Source organism: Kalmanozyma brasiliensis (assembly GCF_000497045.1).
Source record: "Kalmanozyma brasiliensis GHG001 unplaced genomic scaffold PSEUBRA_SCAF10, whole genome shotgun sequence".
Classification (NCBI taxonomy): Eukaryota; Fungi; Basidiomycota; class Ustilaginomycetes; order Ustilaginales; genus Kalmanozyma; species Kalmanozyma brasiliensis.
The window spans coordinates 457291-479086 of record NW_015961949.1 but is presented as its reverse complement, the minus strand read 5'-3'; the positions used below and the strand labels follow the sequence as shown (position 1 = coordinate 479086).

The 21796-nt window shown below is 58.1% G+C and overlaps 8 protein-coding genes across 8 annotated transcripts; 4 read left to right on the top strand and 4 right to left on the bottom strand.

Annotated features, from left to right (window-relative positions):
* Window positions 1-129: 129 nt before the first annotated feature.
* Window positions 130-2016, top strand: PSEUBRA_000820 (Glycosyl hydrolase family 32, C-terminal; the record flags this gene model as incomplete). The annotated part of the gene is made up of 1 exon (XM_016434154.2): window positions 130-2016. The coding sequence occupies one exon, from the start codon at window positions 130-132 to the stop codon at window positions 2014-2016; it is 1887 nt and encodes a 628-aa protein (XP_016294590.2).
* A 114-nt stretch (window positions 2017-2130) lies between these two features.
* Window positions 2131-2694, bottom strand: PSEUBRA_000819 (uncharacterized protein; the record flags this gene model as incomplete). Its single annotated transcript, XM_016434111.1, has 1 exon — window positions 2131-2694. One exon carries the CDS (start codon window positions 2692-2694, stop codon window positions 2131-2133), a length of 564 nt encoding a protein of 187 aa, XP_016294589.1.
* Window positions 2695-4590: 1896 nt separating this feature from the next.
* PSEUBRA_000818 (uncharacterized protein) lies at window positions 4591-5688 on the top strand (the record flags this gene model as incomplete). The annotated part of the gene is made up of 1 exon (XM_016434152.1): window positions 4591-5688. One exon carries the CDS (start codon window positions 4591-4593, stop codon window positions 5686-5688), a length of 1098 nt encoding a protein of 365 aa, XP_016294588.1.
* A 166-nt stretch (window positions 5689-5854) lies between these two features.
* Window positions 5855-10975, bottom strand: PSEUBRA_000817 (Shikimate kinase/Threonine synthase-like 1; the record flags this gene model as incomplete). Its single annotated transcript, XM_016434107.1, has 1 exon — window positions 5855-10975. One exon carries the CDS (start codon window positions 10973-10975, stop codon window positions 5855-5857), a length of 5121 nt encoding a protein of 1706 aa, XP_016294587.1.
* A 964-nt stretch (window positions 10976-11939) lies between these two features.
* Window positions 11940-13613, bottom strand: PSEUBRA_000816 (Surfeit locus 6; the record flags this gene model as incomplete). The annotated part of the gene is made up of 1 exon (XM_016434108.1): window positions 11940-13613. One exon carries the CDS (start codon window positions 13611-13613, stop codon window positions 11940-11942), a length of 1674 nt encoding a protein of 557 aa, XP_016294586.1.
* A 541-nt stretch (window positions 13614-14154) lies between these two features.
* PSEUBRA_000815 (WD40 repeat) lies at window positions 14155-16023 on the top strand (the record flags this gene model as incomplete). Its single annotated transcript, XM_016434147.1, has 1 exon — window positions 14155-16023. One exon carries the CDS (start codon window positions 14155-14157, stop codon window positions 16021-16023), a length of 1869 nt encoding a protein of 622 aa, XP_016294585.1.
* Window positions 16024-16116: 93 nt separating this feature from the next.
* Window positions 16117-18156, bottom strand: PSEUBRA_000814 (Phosphatidic acid phosphatase type 2/haloperoxidase; the record flags this gene model as incomplete). The annotated part of the gene is made up of 1 exon (XM_016434125.1): window positions 16117-18156. One exon carries the CDS (start codon window positions 18154-18156, stop codon window positions 16117-16119), a length of 2040 nt encoding a protein of 679 aa, XP_016294584.1.
* Window positions 18157-19393: 1237 nt separating this feature from the next.
* PSEUBRA_000813 (TRAM/LAG1/CLN8 homology domain protein) lies at window positions 19394-20998 on the top strand (the record flags this gene model as incomplete). The annotated part of the gene is made up of 1 exon (XM_016434139.1): window positions 19394-20998. The coding sequence occupies one exon, from the start codon at window positions 19394-19396 to the stop codon at window positions 20996-20998; it is 1605 nt and encodes a 534-aa protein (XP_016294583.1).
* Window positions 20999-21796: the final 798 nt, after the last annotated feature.

Below are 21796 nucleotides of genomic sequence, written 5' to 3'. Positions count from 1 at the left end.
ATTTGCTTGCGTCGGTTCAACTTTGCTTCCAGAATGTCGTCTCCTTCGACTCAAACCACGTCGAACGCTGCTGCAAAGCAGATGCCAGTGTCTCACAAGGCTTCCGCACCAACTGACGCTCACGCAAGCATGCGCTCGACCCATAGCTTACGTCCGCAGTCGCTCTCGCATTCCCTCGCCCGCGGACAGTCCTCGGACGCATCCGACTCCTCGGGACTCTCTTCGCCTACAACTTCGGATTCGCCTTCAGCGCCCCCTTCTTCCACTCCGACATCTTCGGGGATCTCCTCTCCTCTTGAAGAGCTCCAAGAACCCAACATGTCCAAGCCTGGCTCGCAAACCGTCTCGAAGTCTCCACGCCGCCCGACAAGCGAGCTTCTCTTCAATCAATGGAGGCCAACGTCCCACTTTCTCGGCCCGCATGGCTGGATGAACGATCCCTGCGGCCCTTCCTACGATTCACGCACCGGTCTCTACCATCTATGGTATCAATGGAACCCCAATGCGTCCACCTGGGGCAGCATCTGCTGGGGACACGCCTACAGCCGCGACATGATTCACTGGACTTCTCGCCCGGCACCTGTTATCGTCCCCGGCGCTAATCACGACTCGGAGGGTGTCTTCACCGGCTGCGTCCTTCACCGATCTCCTCTTGGCACTGCGAAAGAAGCTGCTCAGACGTGCGAGATGACCGCCCTCTACACGGCCGTCTCCCAGCTGCCCATCCACCACACGCTGCCTTACAGCCCCGGATGCGAAAAGGTGGTCCTCTCAACGTCGACGGATGGAGGCGAGAGCTGGATCCCTCAAGGTGTCGTTCTCAATGGGCCGCCCGAGCATCTCGATGTCATCTCGTGGCGTGATCCCTACATTGCGCAGTGGCCGGTGCTGGATGAGCTGCTGGGTCGAGCTGACCAGGCACCTGGCCTCTACGCCCTCATCGCGGGCGGTATCAAGGACCAGACGCCTACCACCTTCGCCTACTCGATCGACCCGACCGACCTCAGCCAGTGGACCTTCGTCGGAACGCTCGCCGACGTGGGCGTCAACTGCAAGGCTGAGCCGTACGGCGTCGATCTGGGCAAGAACTGGGAAGTGGCCAACTTCTTCACCATCGCCGACCAGGCTGGCAGCAGCGGTGCATCAGCCGAGTACCTTCTCATCAACGCAGAGGGCTGCATCGCGCCTGGACCCGCAAGAGCATCCATCTACATCCAGCTGGACCTCAACGCCACCAAGGTCGACAAGGGTGAGATTCGGCTCCAGCCCGCACACGTCGCCTTGCTCGACCACGGCTGCCTCTACGCGGCCAGCAGCTTCCACGACGAGAAGCACGACCGCCGGATTATGTGGGGCTGGATCACCGAGGACGACATGCCCGAAGATTACTACGACACGCAAGGCTGGTCCGGGCTCATCTCGCTCCCTCGTGAGCTGTTCCACCATCCTACATCGACGGAACTTGGCATTCGACCCGCCGAGGAGGTGTACAAGCTTCGTCAGGGTGCCCAGCTCATCACTCTCGCAGCCGAGGCTCTGGTGCCGTCTGCAACCCTGGAGCTGGGCGATGCTGTCGAAGTCGGTGCAGCGCCTGTCTCAGCGGTAGTCAGTCGATCGTATGAGGTCGAGATGGAGCTCTCTGCCGCACAACCGGGCCTGATCGTCGCGCACAGCAAAGACCTCTCCACACGCACCTCGATCTACCTCTCCGAATCGCAGCTCGTTGTCGATCGCACGCACTCGGCAGGCAAGCAGTCGGTGATCGCTCAGAACCTCGACATCAACACGTCCACCCTTCGCGCGCCGCTCTCCGCCACGCCGAGCGGCACCCACAACCTCCGGCTGTTCATGGACAACTCGGTGCTCGAGATCTTCGTGGACGATCTGGTGGTTCTGTCCACCCGGGTGTATCCGGATGCGGAGGATGTGGGGTTGTCGATTCTCCTTCGACCCGAGGTCGGCCATGCTGGGCAGATCAACATCTGGCAGGGCCTAGACAAGGCGCTTGTCGCCTAGAACTTTCGCATATCTTTCCCTCACTTTGTTAGCATACAGTCACGCGTTCATGTCACCTGGTCATCCAACTTGTTCTCATCCATTCTGAACGATGTTTCATTGAGATTGATTTGCTTAGAGGCCCTTTTCGGAGAGAGCAAAAGCGAAGGACCTAACAGCGGTCCAAACGCCCTGCTTCTCGTTGCTCTGATACTGCACATCTGCGCCCGGTGCGGTCTGGAAGAGGAGCAACAACGTTGCGGTTGGTGCAACAAAGTAGACCTCGCCACCGTCCTTGGCGTGGAGGGTGGCGATTTCGAGCGGGTACTGGGCGCCACGGGGGCCGGAGATGGTGAACGTTTTACCGGCGAGCTCAATCTCCCGGGTCGACTCTTTCAGCTCAGAGGCCGAGACGGAAGGTGCGGTGGCCTGGACGAAGACGTCGATCAGCTCGCGAATGCGTTCGGGCTCAAAGGACTTGGTGAAGGACGGTTGGGAGCCGTGCACGGCACGTGCGTCATCCCGGTCAAAGATGGCATAGTCCGCAATGCCAGACGCGGGGGGAAGCTGGATCTTGGCGATCTCGGAAAAGTCGAGGTTGGAGAGGACCGAGGCACGCTGTGGGGCAGAGAGGTCTGCGTTGGTCGCCTCCGTGCCGGAGCCAGTGTGCGGTCCGGGTTCGACGCCTGAGCCTGCCATGTTGATCTTGAAATGTGAGTGGGGGTGAGAGTGGGTTTGGGGGGTGATGTTTGCTGATCAGGAGTAAGGTGCTTGCGAAAGCAAGGGTTTATATACGAGCTTGAGCACGGGAGGGGTCGAGCAGAGGCCAGCTACCAGGCGGTTCCCGCCTCCACGTCGGTCAAATGTGTCAACGTCGTTGCTCGAGGGGCCGGAAGAAGTTCTTGCCATCGAGTGTGACGCAACCCGCTTTCTTCTTACACCATGTGGACCCTGGTTTTGTGTCATTCGGTCGCGTGCACGTCACTTGCAGATCCTTCCTGCCACATCCCCCTCATCCGCTTGGCTCAGCGAGGCTCCATTGTGCACTCATCTGCGCAGCACATCATGTGCGTCTGCAATCTTCATGTTGGTTCACGTCGTGGCCTGAAACGAGAGAGCTGGAGAATGTATGATGAGTGAGGATCATCATCGCAGCGCAAACAGACAGTCGCGTGCTGCTGCCCCGAAATTTCGGGTGTGTCAGCTACGGCCTCCACTTCTTCTTGCCGGTGTGACATCTAAGAGAAATTCGCCGACGCCGCTCTCTGTCTTGTTTCGTAGCCCCTGTTCTCGTCTCTCTGCCGGGTCTAGCCGTCGCACACGACGGTCATATCAAGCTGGCACATTCTTGTCTTCAGGGAGATGCGTTCCAACAGACGAACGATGGCTTAGAAGCGTGTGAGCTTTTGTGGTGAATGGCATCGAAGCCCGTGAGGCGAAAGTCGAGACAAAAAAGAAGGCGCCAAAAAAGCGGGTAAGAAAAGTTGGCTTGAAACACCGACTGGGTCTCGGATCGGGAGATCCACCCTGGGTCCACGAGCGGCAAGGCTACAGATGGTGACGCTTGCCTCTTCTGAAGAACGCCAGCCGACATTGGCATACGCCATATGGACCGGGTCTAGAGTCATTGGCTTATGCCTCGTCTTATTGTGGCGGGAGTGGCTTGATGAAGCGATCGATTCGGATCGCCGGTGTGACAGCCGTCAGAGTGGTCTTCATTTCGGCCGTTGCAAGCGATCCGTTCTTCTGTTTTGCTTCATCTGACAACGACCTCACTTGACAACGGCACGGTCTGAGCGTGGGAAGCTGACCCGTCGAGCGGCTTTGATGCCTGGTGGCAAAGTCATCGGCGGTTCATGTCGAGTCGAAGGGCTTAGGGTGGCCGAGCCTGAGAGAAGTTGGTGGCACGTCCCTTCGCCGTTGCACAGACGAGCGTGAGGACAGACGCCACTTCATCTCGGACTGTGGCGTGAGAAAGTGAGAGAACGCGGCTTAGTGGAAACAAAAAGGGACGGTTGATGTCTTCCCTGTCACTCGCGGCCACATCAGGAACATTGACAAGGGCGGTGGATGGGTCAGGAGGCTTCCTTGCAGGGCCGGGTTGGGTGGGCGAATGCGGAACTGCATGGGACAGCCACACCGTTTCAGACGAAGTCATGGGTATCCACCGGCTCGGCATCGCACTGCAGGTACCTGCCTTCAGCTTGCTTGCATGATTGTTGAATGGCGAACATCCGCGTCCCTGTCGATGGAGCTGCTACGCTTCGCGAATAGGCCCTCTTCACCATCAACTTGTCGATCGGTTTGACTGGCGTCGAAATGCCAGACGTGACCACATCCGAGTTTTCCGAGGTGGGCTGAGGTCTGTTCATATGAAGATCTCCGTGGCTCCTTCCTCCTCTCGTGGCGGCTAGTGCCTTTCGCAACATCCGCCCGGCAACCTGATCGAGCGTGTCCAACGTGGGCTTCGGAAAACCATACGGCCTTCGCCCCCGTCATTGTACAGTATATATAAGCTGTCTTGCCATCCGATAGTGCCTCCTCAAAGCATCCCTCTCACGTCTTCCTCTTCCGCTGCGCTTCGTCCCACACACGATGAGCGACCCGGCCGCGTCAAACTCCACAGGCATCTACCTGCACGCCACCAAACCCGACACCCTCCCCATCTCGGTCGCCGATTGCGAAGGCCCTTACCTCATCCTCGTCTTCCTCCTCACCCTCCTCTGTGGCGTCAACTGCGCCCTCTACGCCGTCTACATCCACCTCTTTGGCGGACGAAATCGCGATCCTCTCCTCCTACAGCTAGCCGTCTTCATCTCGGTCGCGTGCAACATCGTGCTAGCCTTCTACGGCTTCATCCACTTCTACCAGTCCGAATTTTTCTTCCTCTACTCGACCCCGGGATTGGACGTCAACGCCATCAAACCTTATGTGCTGCTATACCACATATTGCAGGCGATACCCGAATCGATCGGGCAGATCTACTTTGCGCTGCGCATCGCGAAGCTGTTTGATCATCGCAGGCTCCTCACGCGTTTCGCACTGGGGGTGGTGTTGGTGGGTGTGATCGTTCAGTTTGCGCTCATGACCTGGTTCGGAGCGGCTTTTTTTAGGGTGGGTCTCAAGAGTCGACTCTCGCGCGCACCTTGGGTGAAAGACATCCTTTCGGTGTGGTGCGTTCTGTTTATTGCCATCGAAGTGGCTATGACGGCAACGACCATTGCGCGCTTACTCGTGCTCAGAAGACAGACAACGATGGATGCGGCAAGAAGAGTCATCTTCAAGCTCGCCGTATACTCGTTGCAGGGGCAGGTGCTGCTCACCGCATACTCGTTGACGAGCCTGTGGTTCTTCCGTCACAGCGCAACGGGTTGGTACATGCCATTCTATTTGCTTAATGGCGCACTGTACACCATGGTGCTGTTGGCGAATCTGATCTACAGAAGTGCGGTGGGCGCGGCGATGAAGGAAGCACAGAGCAATTACGGGGCCAGCCACTCGGCCAAGCAGCGCGTAGCAGAGCTGAACGTTATCAGCCTCGTGAGGAGCGGGCCGCAAGGAGACGCGCCGCAGCCATCCGGCCTGAGGAGCCTCACGCTCAGCAGAGGGCTCACGAGTCGGGTTGGCGAGGAAAGGACCGACGAACCGTGGAAGGCCGATTCGCCTAGATCGTGGACCCGCTCATACAGTTGACTTTGTCAACTCGTTTGGCTTCTTATTACTCTCTTTGTACCATCTGACTGTCGTTTCACTTTGCAATTGCCTTTCGCTCAGTCCACTCTTCTCAACTCGTACACACGCGCACGGTCTGGGAATCGGACAAGATGCAAACGCCACCATCCATTTCGACTTGAAAGTCTCAGCGCTCGAGATACACGTCCCAAGCCACCTGTTCGATCTGGGCCCGGGGCGCCTCGCGTCCCGTCCACCTCTGGAACTGGTGGCATCCCTGTTCGAGCAAGATCGTGATGCCTGGGCAAGCGGTCCAGAGCTTCCTACCCTTGATGGGCGCCGTCGCCGCATTGACCTGCTCGACGAGCTGCAGCAGGCTCGTCAGATACGGTTTGTAGCTCATATCGATGACCACGCCTCCTGCTGGGTTTCGCAAAATGGCAGTCGGAATATGGATGAGGTCCGTTGCGGTGGGGTCGAGCGTTGCGCCTTCAGCGGGGATGTTTGAGACGACGATGGAAGGTGACTGGTCCGCTGGCAGCGCGGCGATTTGATCGAGCGATTCGAGCACCTGAACGTTCCATTCCACCGGCACCTCCTTCGCCAACTTCTCGGCATTCGCCAGCGTACGGTTGAACAGCAGAATCCGCTTCACACCGAGCTGGTACAGCGCAAACAGCGCAGCACGCGCCGATCCCCCCGCACCGATCACCAGCGCCGTCAGACTCGGATCCGCCAGATGGACCGTGCGCAACGAACGACGAGCCAGCGTCTCGATCGCGATCCAATCCGTGTTGTCCCCCACCAGCGACGTCACGTTGCCCTTACCATCGCGCACGGGGATCACCGTGTTGACCGCGCCGATGGCCTTCGCCTCGTCCGTCACGTGGTCCAGCAGCTTGATGATGTTGAGCTTGTGCGGGATGGTGACGCTGGCACCGCCAAAGTTGGGGGCCTTGATGAACGCTGCGAGGCTGTCGTCCACCTCCTGGGTCTCGAACAGCTCGTACTGGTGCGGCAGGCCCAAGGCTGCAAATCCGGTGTTGTGCAGCACAGGGCTGAGACTGTGGCTGATTGGGCTGCCGAACAGGGCAAACTTCAGCGGTTCCGCCTGACCGATGAGCGCCAACGCCGTCTGCACCTGTCGGAACGTCAGCTGGCCCGGCGCCGCCTTGAACGGCATCGCCTCGTGCGTAATCGGCGTAAACACCGGGTTGACGATCCGACTCAGCTGCCCCACAGCACCCATGTTGACCGCCAGCAGCGGTTTGGTCGCCGTGGCAGACACGCGGGCACGGAAACGCTCCAGACTGTAGTTGTCCTCCATCGAATTGGCCTTGCCGATGATCTTGGCAATGTCGCCGATGCGGCACGCCTTTTCGTAGATCTGGGCGGTCGACTCGCTCTCCCAGTCCAAACGGCCGGACCAGTCGTGCCACGAGGCGATGATCTGACTGTGGCCCTTGGCGGCGATGACGGCGGAGAGCAGCTCGTCGTCCCAGCCGAGCTCGAGGTCGATGTACTCGCACCCGTGGCGTAGGGCCAGGCTGATGAGTTCAAAGTATTCCTTCTGCAGTCCGTCGGGGAACATACCGCCTTGCGACTGGGTGCGGACGGTGAAGACGATCGGCAGCGAAGTGCGGTGACGCAGAGCGGCGAGCTGGTTCTTGACGTACTCGGTCGGAGGGACCTGCGACTTGGTCACTGGCTGTCCAGAGGGATCGAGCAGATCCGCACGGAACTCAAGCGCGTCCGCTCCCGTCTCCATGCTCCGGATCAGCTCGAGGTTGGGCAGCAGATCCGGGAAGGTGAGGCTGAGAAAGTACGTTCGTCGGCCGCCCTTTCGGCTGTCAATGACGAGATCCTCGATGCGGTTCGTGTCTTGGCCAGTGATGAACTTGAAAAAGCGCGTCACCTCGGTCTCAAGCCCGAATCGCTTCTGAATCGTGAACGAGGCACTGGGCACATTGCTCGCGCACGGCTGAACGGCGAGCGACTCGCCTTCCGAGTACGAGACGAGCTCGGCGGACGAGCAAGCGCTAAACCAGGGATTGCGGCGGTGGTAGACATCCATCACCGGCTCGCCGTAAGCGGGACGGTCGCTAGTCTCGAGGAATTTGACAATCGCATCCGTGTCGCGAACGATGTAGACCACCGGACCCTTCGTCTGCGCATATTCTGCCAGGATCTCTCGGCAAGCTTCGGTCTCGACAACACCGCCGCCGAGCGAGATAAGCGCATTGGTGGGGTTACGCACGATCAACTCTTGCAGGATCTCGAGCTCCATCTGTCGGAAAGCGGGCCAGCCGTTCTGCTTGACGAAATCGCCCAGACCATCCTTGGCAGCGAGCTTCTCGTTGAACACGACATCGGCGTCGACGAACGTGCGTCCGAGCGCAGCGGCACCGATGGCACCCAGGAAGGTCTTGCCCGAGGCACGCATGCCGATGCAAATGATGCTCGCATCCTTGCTATACTTGCGCGGGGTCAGGGCTCGGCTGGTCGTCAACTGAGACAACGAGACGCCGTGCGTGCCGTTGGCACCTGCGACGCTAGCCTTGTTGAAGTGCGAGGGCGAGATGCAGAGACTGGGCGAGCACTCTGGGTCGACACCGTGCGCTCGGATGCCGAGCTTGCGCTCCAGGTCATCCCACCAGTTGGGCCACGTCTTTTCCACACATCGCTTCTCTTCCAAGATGGCGCCGGGAGCCAAGCTGGCAAGCACGGAGAATGCCATAGCCACACGGTGGTCGTCGTAGCAGTGGACGCGAACGTTGGCGCGCAGCTGACGGTAGTCGATGCCAAAGATCTCGAGGCCATCCTCGTGCTCCTTGGTGTCGACGCCGAACTTGGCGAGCTCATCCATCATGGCTCGAATTCGGTTGCACTCCTTGACTCGCTGGTTGGCGATGCCAGTGATGCGGGTTGAAGCGCGAGCAGTCGAGGTCGAATCGTTGGCAGCAGGCTGAGCAGCGACGGCAAGAAGCACCGATGCAGTCAAGAAAGCATCCGTCATAGGCTCCATGTCGACCAGCCCGATCTGGCGAAGTTGGCCGACGGGGGGTCCGGTGACCGTGGTCGAGGTTGCGGTCTGAACGACGGTGCAGCCCATGGGCTCGAGGACCTCCTTCGCGAAGCGTGCATCCCCTTGCAACGAGGCAGAGCCGATGTTGGGGACCGTGCATTCGGTGCCAGTAATGGCGGCGATGGCCAGAGGGTAGGTAGCACTGCTGGCATCGCTCTCAATGTCGTAGACGTCAGGCGAGACGTACTGGCCCTTGGGAATGCGGTATGTGTTCGAAGGACGACCCGAAGCAGCATCGACGAGACGCTCGACCTTGATGCCAAAGGTGGCCATCATGGCGATGGTCATGTCGATGTAGAGCTGCGAGATGACCTGACCGCCGACGAGCTCGAGCACGACCTCCTCCGCAGCGTAGGGAGCGCAGAGAAGGATAGACGAGACATACTGCGACGAGATGGTGGCCGAGAGCTGGATCTTGCCACCCTTGAAGCCGTGCGTGGTGCCCTTGACGGCGAGGGGCAAGCAGCCTTGACCTTCAAGGTAGTCGATGGAAGTGCCGTTGGATCGAAGAGCATCGACGAGCGGTCCGATGGGGCGCTCCTTCATTCGCTTGTTGCCGGTAATGACGACAGGCTCCTGGTTGCCATCATTGCGAACCAAGCTGACGACGGTGGCCATGAAACGAGCAGCCGTTCCGGCATTCTGCAAGTAGATCTGCTTGTTGTTGGCGGGACGTCCGAGGGCGCCACCGTTGCCGTGAACGACGATGGTCTCTCCGCCGTCCTCGAACTCGAAGCGAGCGGCTTGCAGATCGTGCAGGCCGGCCATCATGACCTGAGTGTCGTCCGAGTGAAGCATGTTGCGCAGGCGGCACGTGTTTCCAGCCAGAGCGGCGAGAACGAGAGCGCGGTTGGAGATGGACTTGGAACCAGGGGTGGAGAGGGTTACCTTTGGGTTGTTGGGACGCTCCAGGATTGGCGTGACGGTGGCACCGAGCGAGAGCACTCGGCGGATGATGTCGTCGCTGACGGTAGAAGCCTTGTCCTCGACAGTGTCACCGATGGAACTGAGCAAGACAATCTTCTTGTCGCTGCCCGAGTTCTTCTTGTCGACCTTCATGATGTCCAGCAGACGGTCCATGGTGACGTCGAGCGACTTGGCGAGGCGAGTGACGCGCGAGTCGTGGAGCGAGACGGGCAGATCGTATTCCTTGAGACAGCGAGTGAGACGGCCAATGGCGACTTGACTCAGACCGTGCATGTAACGAGCGACCTCGGCTTCGAGGATCATGCCGATGGAGATGCACTCTCCGTGGAGCATCTCGGGTGTCAGCACGGCCTCGATGGCGTGACCGATGGTGTGTCCGAAGTTGACGAGATTTCGAAGGCCAGTCTCCTTCTCATCGATGGTGACAATGTGAGCCTTGACACCGACAGAGCCGCGGATAACATCGAGCAAGAGCGACTGAGCTTCGGTGCGCGTGTCGAGGGTCCTGCCTTGATCCAAGGGAGCGTCCTTGGCGAAAGGCCCAAGTACGGCGGAGCGAATGGCGGGTGCGCTGGACTCGAGCTTGGCAAAGTCGATGGGATCCCAGATTGCTGCCGTTTTTACCACCTCGGCCATACCGTTGCTGAACTCGCGTGGCGGCAGCGTCTTGAGCCAAGCGGCATCGATGAAGACATAATTGGGCTGGTGGAAGCTGCCGATGAGATTCTTGCCGAGTGGGTGATCGATCGCCGTCTTGCCGCCAACAGCCGAGTCGACCATGGCAAGGAGCGTGGTGGGAATCTGGACAAACTTGAGGCCACGCATGAAAGTGGCCGAGACGAAGCCGACAAGATCGCCAATGACACCTCCGCCGACAGCAAGAACAACGGCATCACGAGTGACGCGGTGCTCGAACATCCAATCCTCGATGGCGTTCTTGCCTTCTCTGCTCTTGGAGGCCTCGCCAGGCGGGATGACCTTGGTGAGTAGCCTCCAGGTGTGAGATGAGGAGAGGTCGGCTGCGGCCTTTTCGAACTCGCGGCGGAAGGCGGTAGTGACGCTGCATCTTGACTCGAGGTGCTGGTCGGTGATGAGAACGTAGGTGGAAGAAGGAAGCGTGGCGAGCAGCGTCTTGGCGATGTGAGGGATCAGGTGGTAGCCGAGGTGAATTGGGGTGTCCAAGCATCGCAGCGTGTGAATGCTGGCTCCCGAACGCGGATCGGTGGATGGCGGAGCATGATAGGAGGGCGTCTTTGTCCTGAGCACGGGCTGCTCGGTCGAAGGTGCTGCCACCATGTTGAAGGGAGGAAGAGGTCGAGGAACGAAGAAAGCGTTCCGAGACCCAATGCAGTCAGGCTGCTTTTAAAAGATGAAGGCGGCTTCTCGAAGAGAGTAGGACTTAACGGCTGCAGCTGCTAGGTGTGGCCTACGGGCGTGAGCCGCGGACAGGCTGGAAGATCGAAGTCGTTGATCGGCCAACGAACGAGAGACGGGCTTCGAGGGCGAAGTGACAGACCAACGTTGACGGCAGAGGTTGAGCTAATCGAATGTCTTGCTGAGCTTGACCTGGCAACGATGTGTGCGCAAGCGTTGGCAACTCAGGCAACAGGCAGACTGATCTGGATCAGAGGATGGTGAGGTGGGGATGTGGAAGCAGATCAAGTCGAGAAGGATTGAGACCAAACGTCGCTCGACAAGTGGGCTCATTTGCAGGCCAACACGGCCAATTTCCTCCAGCCTGGAATTATAGAGACAAAGAAAAGCAGCATCAGCGGCCTCTCTTCGGTGTTCTGACTCAAATAGAGCCCAGCCTCTCGCAGGCCTGTTGACATCGTTCTCACACTTGTTGATTATTCGAAGGACTCTGGGCGCTCCTGAACTCCAGCTGTTACCCTCAATGAAGATCCGACATGTCCATTGCGGCGGGTTTAGATGTATAACGAGACGTCAAGCTGTCCTGATCTAGCTGTGAGAAAGCAGGTGAAAAATGACTCGACTCATGCAGACTCATCTCCTGCCGCTTTTTCCTGTTGCATTTTTCTCCAGATATGCGGGTCTGCAGATCTTCTTACCGCGCGAGAGAAATCAGACCCTGAGATGCTGCAACTCAAGACTCTCGCTTGTTTGCAACAGTCGACGTCTCCCACGCCTCACAAAGCAGAGAGGGTCATGGTCCGGTGAATGCAGATGTGATTGAGATGCAAAGGTAGTGCATGAGAGAAACAGGTGACAAGCAGAAATGGAGTAGATGGAATATCGCTCACTTCTTTGACCTTCCGATCTTCTTGCCCTCGAAGCCGGGTCTTGCCTTTCCAAAGGAGGGCTTCTTCCCCACAGGCGTCTTGGACTTGGACAGCGTCGACGATGATCCCTTCTTGTTGCCGTTCTTGCCACCCTTAGCCGCCTTACGAGCTGCAATGTTGTCCTGGCGCTTCTTCTGGCGGTCGGCCTGCTTCTGTGTCTCCTGCTGTTGCCTCTCGTTCCACGCTTTGCTCGACTTTTCCTTTTGCTTGTCCTTGCGCTTGACCGCCTTCTTGAGCAGCTTCTCGTCGTCGCGGATCTTGACACCCGTCGCCGAGGCGAGCACCTTGTCCCACTGCTTCTGCTCGTCCAGCTCGGACACTTTGGCAGAGAGCGCATCGGGTGCGTCGCCCATCTTGGCGGTCAGCTTGGCGCGTCGGGCCTCTTCCTGCCTCTTTCGGCTTTCGAGGACCTGAAGCGCGGCCTTGGGGTCGGATGGCAGCGCAAGCCTGTTCTTCTTGCCGGAAGCTGACGAGTCAGGAATGTTTGCTCCTGACGCACCCACAGGCTTGAAGTCGAGAGATGAAAAGTTGAGCGAGCTGCCGTTGACATCAATGCTGGACGCGCCTGCACCAGCAGCGCCGTTGCGCTGGTCGCCATACCCCGGCTCAGCCACAAGGAGCGCCGGTGCCTTGGTGGCAACATTGAACGTGTTGCTCGACTTCTGCCCGTTGGGGGCGTTGTCAATGCCAGCGCGCTTCGCCTTAATGTTGGCCTTGGCTGCCGCCCTGGCATCCTTCTTCTCTTGCTTCTTGCGTTCGCGTGCGTCGAATCGCTGTCTGCGACGCTCTTCCAGGAGTTCGTCCTTGGAGCTGATGACACTGCTTCCGTCTTCCGATGCATCGTCGGTGGCGTCTGTCGGGAGGCCTCGCTTTCGTTGAAGCCCTGCGATCTTGGCGTGCAGCTTGGCACGTAGCGCGTCGATCGACGCTTTGCGCTCGCCTTCCGTCTGGACGTTCTTGATAGCAGGACTCTTGGCAGCATCGGTAGCTTGGGTGGAAGGCTTGGGTGGAAGGTCTTCCTCATCGGAATCTTGCATGTCATCATCAGTGTCACCTGCTGCGCCGTTCGGCCCGCCTCTGATTTCGTCGTCCTCATCATCATCGTCGGCAGACACCATGCCCTCAATGTCCATATCCAGATCCGAATCGGCTTCTGCTGCCTCGCGAGCTGCCTTGGCCGCAGCGCGTTCAGCTTGGATGTCGGTGACAGTGGCAAAGTTGTCTGGGTCGAGCCTTTGCTTCTTTGCCTCGCGCAGCTTGTCCTTGCGCTCTTTCGCCTCGATCTCTGACTTGGCCTTCTTGCGCTTGTTCTTCATGTACTTGGACGAAGCGCCGTCCTCTGCGAGGTCGTCGGCGTCATCGCGTGTGAGGTAGAACTGCGGTGGGATGAGGTGGAGGAGCGAGGTGAAGGCGCTGTTGTGCTTCGTCAACGAGTCGATGTACTTGCCCGTAAGCACAGTGGAGGAGACGCTTGCTGACGTTGAGGCGGAGGCTTCTGCGTTGGTATCAGTGCCGTTGACCTTGGTCGTCTTTGGCGACTTGGAAAGCTTGGTGGGTGTCTTCTTGGGGCTTGTGCCGTTGGGAAGGGCCGAGGTGGACGCCTTCGCTGAGGCTACCTTTAATGCCGCCATATTGACGAAATGATCAAGAGACAGTTTGATGCCGTAGCTAGAGACGAGTGCAGTGTGGGAGGCAATGAATGTGACAGTGTCGTGAAAGGTTGCACTTCAAGCAAGAAGATTCGCCAGAAAGGTAGAAGGTCTCTTCCGTTCGTTCCTCGTTCCACCTGGAAGAAACTAGAAGACGTACAAGCAAGCCTGCTGTATATCGTCGTCGATGGTGCCCGGTTGGAGAGTGCAAGCTTGTGATCCTGGCCGCGCTGGTGATGGTCGTGGTTACTTTCAGGCAAGGTGAGCTGGACGAGGATATCCCAGCCAGCCTCTCAGCTCGCCTCGATTTCCAAAATTTCATCTGCGAGCGAAGAAAAAAAATCTCGCGGCAGCTGAGCTGCAGTCTAAATCGGGGCCGATTGGCTCAGTTGGACCCTGTTTGCCTCTCTCGCCTGTGACTTTTTTCTTCTGAAATTTTTGAGCAGGCTGCACTCCACACAAGCATCGACCTAGACCACCTGCTCAGCCTTGTCCTCCTCCTTCTTCATCAAAGAACGTCAAGATGGCGACACAGATTCCACAGAGGTCAGTCAAAAGGCAACGTCTAGTGAACGAGAAGGCGGCGCGCGAGGCTGCCTTGCTCCAATCACAAGGTCAACTTGGTCCGTCCACCGAGACGCTCGTCATCCAGTTCCAGTCCGGTCAAGATGGCACACTTCTCGGCCCTACCATCAACCTGCCAGCCTCGACAGGGCAGAAGGAGCTGCAGGCTATCATCAATCAGCTCAGACGTCAGCTCAAGCAAGCACAAGGTCCAAAGAAGCGATCGATAGACGACCCAGAAGCCAGCTCGGACGATGATGATGACGACGACGACGATCTTCCATATGCCTTCCACGTCGACCTGCAACAGCTCACAGCCAGCGCAGGCATCGACACAGAAGAGAAAGTGGAACTGGTCAAAAGCAACGCACGACTGCCGATCAACGACTCGCTCACCCAGGACGTGCTCAGTTCCCAAGCAGCAAAGAAGCTCGGTCTCAGCCAGGAAGACACGCTCACGGTCGTCTTTGAGCCGCAGGCGGTGTTCAAGGTCCGACCCGTCAGCCGATGCTCCAGCACCATGAGCGGTCACGCTTCGCCGATTCTTTGCAGTACCTTCTCGCCCACCGGCTCTCTTCTCGCAACAGGTGCGGGTGACAAGACCGCCCGACTGTGGGATCTGGATACGGAAACACCGATGCACACGCTCGTCGGGCACTCGAATTGGGTCCTCTGCGCCGAGTGGGAGGGTCGGGAGCGCAAGCTCGCTACCGGCGGCATGGACGGCGAGGTGTGGATCTGGCAAGCGCTGGATCCCAACTTCACAGGTCGCAAGGGTTGGCTCTCACGGACGGGCAAGCAGGTGGACGAAGAATGGCAGGCCGAGCAGGAACAGCAGGAAAACGGCGAGGATGCGAAAGCAAAGATGGGCGTCAAGCAGCGTCGAGCAGCGCGCAACGCCGCGCCTTCGGGCAAACCTCTGCGCGGACACACCAAGTGGATCACCTCGCTCTCGTGGGAGCCCATCCACGTCAATCACATCAACCCGCGTCTGGCGTCCAGCTCGAAAGACGGTACGGTTCGCGTGTGGAATCCCACCCTGGGCAGGTGCGAGTACGTGCTCGGCGGACACACCGCTTCCGTCAATTGCGTGCGTTGGGGTGGAGAGGGTGCGATCTACACCGCTTCGTCGGATCGAACTGTCAAGGTGTGGTCTGCCGAGGGCGGCAAGTTGATCCGCAATCTCAACGAGCATGCGCATTGGGTCAACACCATTGCGCTCTCGACGGATTTCATCCTTCGCACTGGACCCTTCGATCACACTGGTCGTGCCTCTTCCACCGCTTCCACTCCGTCTTACGTCCAACCCTCGGACGAGGATGCGCACGCCTCAGCGTTGAAGCGGTACAAAGAGGCCACTGGGTCCGGTAGTCTTCCGGAAACGATCATTACCGGCTCAGACGACCACACGCTCTTCCTGTGGCCTCCTCAGATCGGAGGCACCGCCGCGACGCCCAAGAAACCCATCGCCCGTCTGACGGGCCACCAAAAGACGGTCAACCACGTCGCCTTCTCCCCCGACGGCAAAAAGATCGCCTCGGCATCGTTCGATAACAGTGTCAAGCTGTGGGATGCGCAGTCGGGCAAGTTCATCGCGACTCTTCGTGGGCATGTGGCATCCGTGTACCGATTGGCTTGGTCGAGCGACTCGAGACTGCTCGTCAGCGCTTCGAAGGACTCGACCCTCAAGCTCTGGGATCCGATCAAGACGTTTAAGATCAGGAAGGATCTGCCGGGTCACACGGACGAGGTGTACTGTGTTGATTTTGTCGCTGATAAGGTCGCCAGTGGTGGAAGGGATAAGAATGTTAAGATCTGGAGGCATTAGCATCGTTTCTCACAGCAATCAGCAACACTTTCAGAGCATCGCACGAACTGAAGGTGTGATACAATTTTGGTGGTGAATCTTGTTCATTGCGTGTCAACACAGCCCGAGATGCTGGAAGAGCGCCGGAATGAAGCCCGCACTGAACAACCCAATGTTCGTGTACACAATGACCTTGGTCAGCACATCCGCATCGTAGTGCTTGACCTCCTTCTCGACCTCTTTTGGTGTGGTACCCTTGACGTCTGCTGCCAAGTTCCTCGCTAGCTGCTCGTCGGGCGGGATGAAGTTGGGATGTGCTCTAGACTGTGTCAGTGGGATGGGAAGGTCCTGTTGTACGGGGGAGTCGGTCGAGTCCTCGTCGTCGCCGGCGGAGGTTCCGATGGTGAACTGGATCTTGCTCTTCGGCTTGCGACCGGCCGGTGACAGCGCGCGACGCATCTCGATGGGGTTCGGACTAGGGGTGCGGGACGGGACGGGCGAATGCATAGGTGACCGCCCCAGAAGAGGGGACGAGGTGGAGAGCGGACTGAAAGAGCCGTTGAGACCATACCGGGGATCGGCACTGCCGCGTCGACTCGAAGTGGGGGACCACACCGGCGACTGGATGGTCTGCTGATTGCCACTCTCATCCGTGACGATGATCTGCGATGGCAGGTCGAGGACTGAGGGGACAGCGCTGAGGTCGGCCAGCGGGATCTTCTTGTAATCGCTCGCAGGCGTGTAGTGTCGTCGTGGCAGACTGAAGCCGATCAGCTCGTCGACAAGACGGAATGTGGGTGGAAGGATGACTTTGCACGCTGTCTTGACAATGACTCGCAAAAGAAGCACGTTGACCAGCCCGATGACCATGACCAGTCCTCGCTTGATCCACCTCTCTGCTGCACCTGCTACGGGGATCTGAATCAACGGTGTTGTCGGCACCGTGATATTGGCAGCCTGATATCCGGCAAGCGGATCAACGAGCTTCGAAAAAGGATGGAAGAGCGGATCGGTGTTGAGCACCATCCCGTATCGGATGCCGGTCCATCTCGCTAGCGCGACCCCCATGGCCACCGAGATGAATGCAATGGCGTCTTCGAAGCAGGGACAGTCGTCGACTGGCTGCGGGTGCACCGACACCATGAGCAGACCTGCAGGGATGATGGCGATGGGCACGGTCCAAGAGTTGATCTTGACAAACTGCTCAATCTGGTCGAAGAAACCCCATTGGACCGCTGTGATGGCCGCGCCGAGTGCTGATCCCGCAATGCAGTCGATGATGGAATGCATGCCTGCATAGATTCGTCCGTACACGACGCTGGTTGCGTAGAACAGCAGACCGGCTTCCCAGAGCCACGAGTCGAAGAGTGCCGAGCCCGTGCTATCCAGCTGAGCGGCTTCCCGCATCTTGCGCACCCAGAGGTAGATGTAGAGGGCGATACTAACGCTGTTGGTCGAGTGCGTCGAAGGGAAGCCGTATTCGAGATGATGCGTGCCTACAGTGAGACGCGTGACGGGCGGCGAGTAGGGTCGCGGAATGCAAAAGAGGTCCTTGATCGCCGACGAGATGTAGACGCCAAAAGCGAGCACATTGATGAGTCCCCTCCCGAATCGTGGGCTGCCCAACCAGAACACCATCGGCAGAAAGACCAAGAAGAAGGAGTGCGTGCCCAGCAGCGACGTGTTGACAAAGTATCTGTCGAGCCAGGGTCTTCGAATCCAGTTCTGATGACGCTCGTGAATGGGAGCTTCCTTTCTCAATATCGCAACGATGATGCGTCTAAGGAAGGCTATTGGTCGCGGAAGATATGCGTCGTATACGGCATCGTCTTGCAGACCTATCGAGGTGGTGAGCTCGTGTTCGGCGACAGAGTCCTTGTCGGTCGATTTGACGTAGGAGGAGCCGCGAAGGAGACCGATGCGCTCGATCTTTTCGTGCTTCTGAATGTGACCGCGTTTGTGCTTCTTGTCGCCGTCCGAGCTGCGGTCGGTGTTGACGGCGAGCGAAGGACGTGTGGGACGGGACGACGAGGCAGGAGCGGCACCGTTGCTGCCAGAGATCTTGCGGTCCTCGTCTGCGCTCGAGGTGGATGCCTCGCGTACGGCGGGCGCACGGCGTTGGTGCAGGTTGGCAGATACGGAGCCTGCGGTCATAGTGGAAGACGATGTCGGGCTAACTCTGGGGAGGTATGAGTTGCATCGAACAGAGTCGCAGGGCGGTCTCCAGCCGTGTAGGACGTCGCTTCTAAGCAGCAAGTTTGATTGTGCTCAGGCCGATATGGGAGGTGCAAAAGCGTGTGTCGGAAGCTCAAACGCTCGCTTGGAGCCAAAAGTGTTGCTCGTGAACGCGATCCGGATACCGAATGGGGCCGGCCGGCAGATCGGGTCCGATTTGTCTTGGATGCGTATCGAGATTACACAGGCGAGGCGTAACGCTGTCAAGAAATGTTGGGCTCGGCAGCTGTTGCTCGTCTGGAACGCTCTTTGAAGCCGGTCTGTGCTCATCACTTCGACTCATGCATGCACGCACGGTGAAAGGTGGTCGCTGATACGCTCGTTGACCTGGCCCACCGACGTCAAGCACCCTATTGGCAATGTCAGCTTGAGCATCAAGGACAATGAACCCCATGCCGGTGAGAATGCGCACGGGAACGGAGTCAAAAGTGTCTTGCATATGGATAAGGAGCACGATTTTCTTCTTGAGCAGGTCGGTGCTTCTCGAGTGGCCAACTTTAAATTTTGGACTTGATCTTCTCCGTCTGGCTGTGTGTCTCAGCAGCAAGAAGCGCAAAAAAATGATTTCATCTTACCCGCGAAGGCACGGGAAGAAAGGCGTCTTGTGAGACTGTCAGCAAAAGGTAACTTATGCTCGAGTGTTCCTCTCCAGAGTCCAAGCGCTGCTGAGTCCACGTTTTGAATGGCCGTGCAGATAGACTCTCGTTCCTTCCAGCCACAGCCAGAAGTTTAATCTCCCATCTGTCCCTGGTCAAGTATCACTTCCACCATCACCATCATCAACACCTTCGCCGACGCGATTGGCATCCACAGGCTCAATCTCACGCAGCCTAACGCGTGGCACGGCATTCAAGGCAAAATACACACCGTTCTCGATTCCATCTCGGTCGCATTGATACCCTCCTCTGCTGGCATCTCCTGGCTTCATCCAAGTTTGCTTTCTTCGCATCCGATCAAGTTCGCAACACGCCCACCGCTTGGCATCCCTTTTCGTTTGACTTCATTCCGCCACACGCTTAGCCAGCCACGGCCACATCTCGAGGTATCAGACTAATACTCAGCCTTCTCCTTCCGCGACCACCGTACAAAAGGCAGCATCTCTTATCGGCTCACCTTCACAACTTGACCCTTGAACGCGGTCATTTAATTCATCACCATGGCGAAAGCTGCCAACCGTTCGCGGCCCTCCGCCGCTTCAACCTTCAAGCCTGCAAAGAGCTACACATCAAAACCATCTAGGACAAGAGAATGGTCCGCCACACGCAGAGCTGCCGAGGAGTCGCTTTCGATACAGATCCAGTACACCTTCAATGGTCTCATCGCCCTGCTTGTGATGCACACCCTCTCTTCTCCCTCTTCCCTCTCTCTCGCCCACCTCTCCTCGCACTTGCATCTGCCGCACTCGCTCCACTCCATCATCCCATCCTGGCTCAGGCTGCCATCGCTCGCCCAATTCGCTTCCGATCTGCCCAACGCATCCGAGCGAGGCGGTCATCAAGATTGGTCCGGTCTCGCTTCCCATCTAGTCGGCGAAGCCAGCATCGGTCCCTTCCGCAGCGACGCGCGCGGTTTCGGTCATCCGCTGACGGCGCTTCACAACTTTACACGCGCCGCACTCGGCCTCTCATACCCAGTACCCGACCACAACACCTCGCCCATCGCTGCCTTCAAGTACCAAGCACACCGTCTTGCTGGTGATCACTCCGTTCACGTCTCTGCTCCTTGGGCGCTTCTCGCTGGCGTCCCTGGCTACCTCTACGAACGCGGTCTCAAGGATGCTCTCTTTGTTGGCACGCTCGTGCTTCTTTTCACGCTCGCACGCGCTCTGCTCATGAAGTTCGTCCTCCTCCCATTGGGTGAGGTGGCGGTTCCTCACGTCAAGAAGCCACGCAAATCCGAACGTCAATCGTCCGACGCACTCAACGAACGAGCCAAAGCGCTCCGAACCCGCGAAAAGGAGGTTCTCCGATTCGCAGAGCAGGGTTTTAGTCTCATCTACTACACTTGCTCCTGGAGTCTTGGCCTCTACATCGCCTCTCGCGAGTCGTACTGGCCCTTGAATACGGTCGAATACTGGACCAACTACCCTCAGTTCCGCCTCGACCCTCTCTTCAAGTTTTACTATCTCGCCTCGTGCGCCTTCTACATCCAGCAGCTCTTTGTGCTGCATGTCGAAGCGCGTCGCTCCGATCACTGGCAGATGTTCTCGCACCACGTCATCACCATCGCTCTCATCGCCGGTTCGTACGTGTGCAGCTACCACCGCGTCGGCAACGCCATCCTCTGCCTCATGGACCCGAGCGATATCGCGCTCAATGTCGCCAAGATGCTCAAATACGCTGGCTGGCAGACTACCTGCGATATTGCGTTTGGCCTCTTCATGGTCTCATGGCTCGTCACGAGGCATATCCTTTACATGAGGGTGGTATGGAGCTGCATCACCGACACGCTGAAGGTCATGTCCTTCCGCCCAACCAACTACCTCACGGGAGACTACTTTACCAGGACAGCCTACTTTACGCTCATCGGGCTCCTGTGCGCACTGCAGATTATCTTGTTGATGTGGTTCTACATGATCTGCAGGGTAGCGTATCGAGTGGTAACCAAGGCGGGCGCGGTCGACTCGAGGAGCGATGCTGAGAGCAGCTACGAGGATGACGATCTGCAGATGGTCGAGGCGGCGCAAGAGGCGGCGGCGAGGAAAGCAAGCTCGATAGTATCATCGAATGGCTCGGCCAAGAAGAGGTCCAAGCGCAAGTAGATCTTAGCTCTTCATCATAGACAGCAGTGCTGACTGGCTCAGCACGTATCCGTAACTCAATGCATCTTCTCATGTCTCGTAGAACTTGATTGACCGTTTGGGAGGGAAGAGCGCTTGCAGCAATGTATCGACCGATCTGAGAAACCATTGCTCTCACGGATCTTTGAATCGGGAAAGCATGCAAGCCCAAGTACGGTCACGAGAAGCCTCTTCGGACGGCTTGAACTCCGCACGGAGAGATGCCCTGCCAACCAGCGGTTGGAAAGCTGCGGGGAATTCCCACAGCTGCCCTTCCTGCGGTTCTTTACGGACGAACCTGGCCGAAACGACGCTTGTTCGCTCTGCCGCTCTTCGACTCCTTGATCCTCACTCTTCCTGATCCCGCACTCGTCTCGTTGCCATAGACAACAGATGAGCATATGACATTGGAGGAGTATGGTGCTGGTCCATCTAGCCTGCATCGCTGCCAGGGGTATCAGGCTCAGGAGGGGCACGCTACCGACATTTGCTCTCGCTTGCCTGCAGTTAGCTCATGTATCACTCGTCTGTGATAGCCGAGCCATGAACGACCGTCGACAATGATGAGTCTGCTGCGCGCGCGAGGAGGTCCACCTAATGGATGACAGCGGTGGCGTCTCGACAAACTTTTGCGGGCGGAGAAAGATGCGGCAGCGCAGCGGCAGACGATTCGAATTCCCCCGCATTTTTCCTCGTCAAATTTCGCCGGTCCTCTCGTCAGTCGCCGGCAATCTCGTGCACCTCTCTTCTCCTCCTGTCGGACTGGTGCATTGCCGTTGT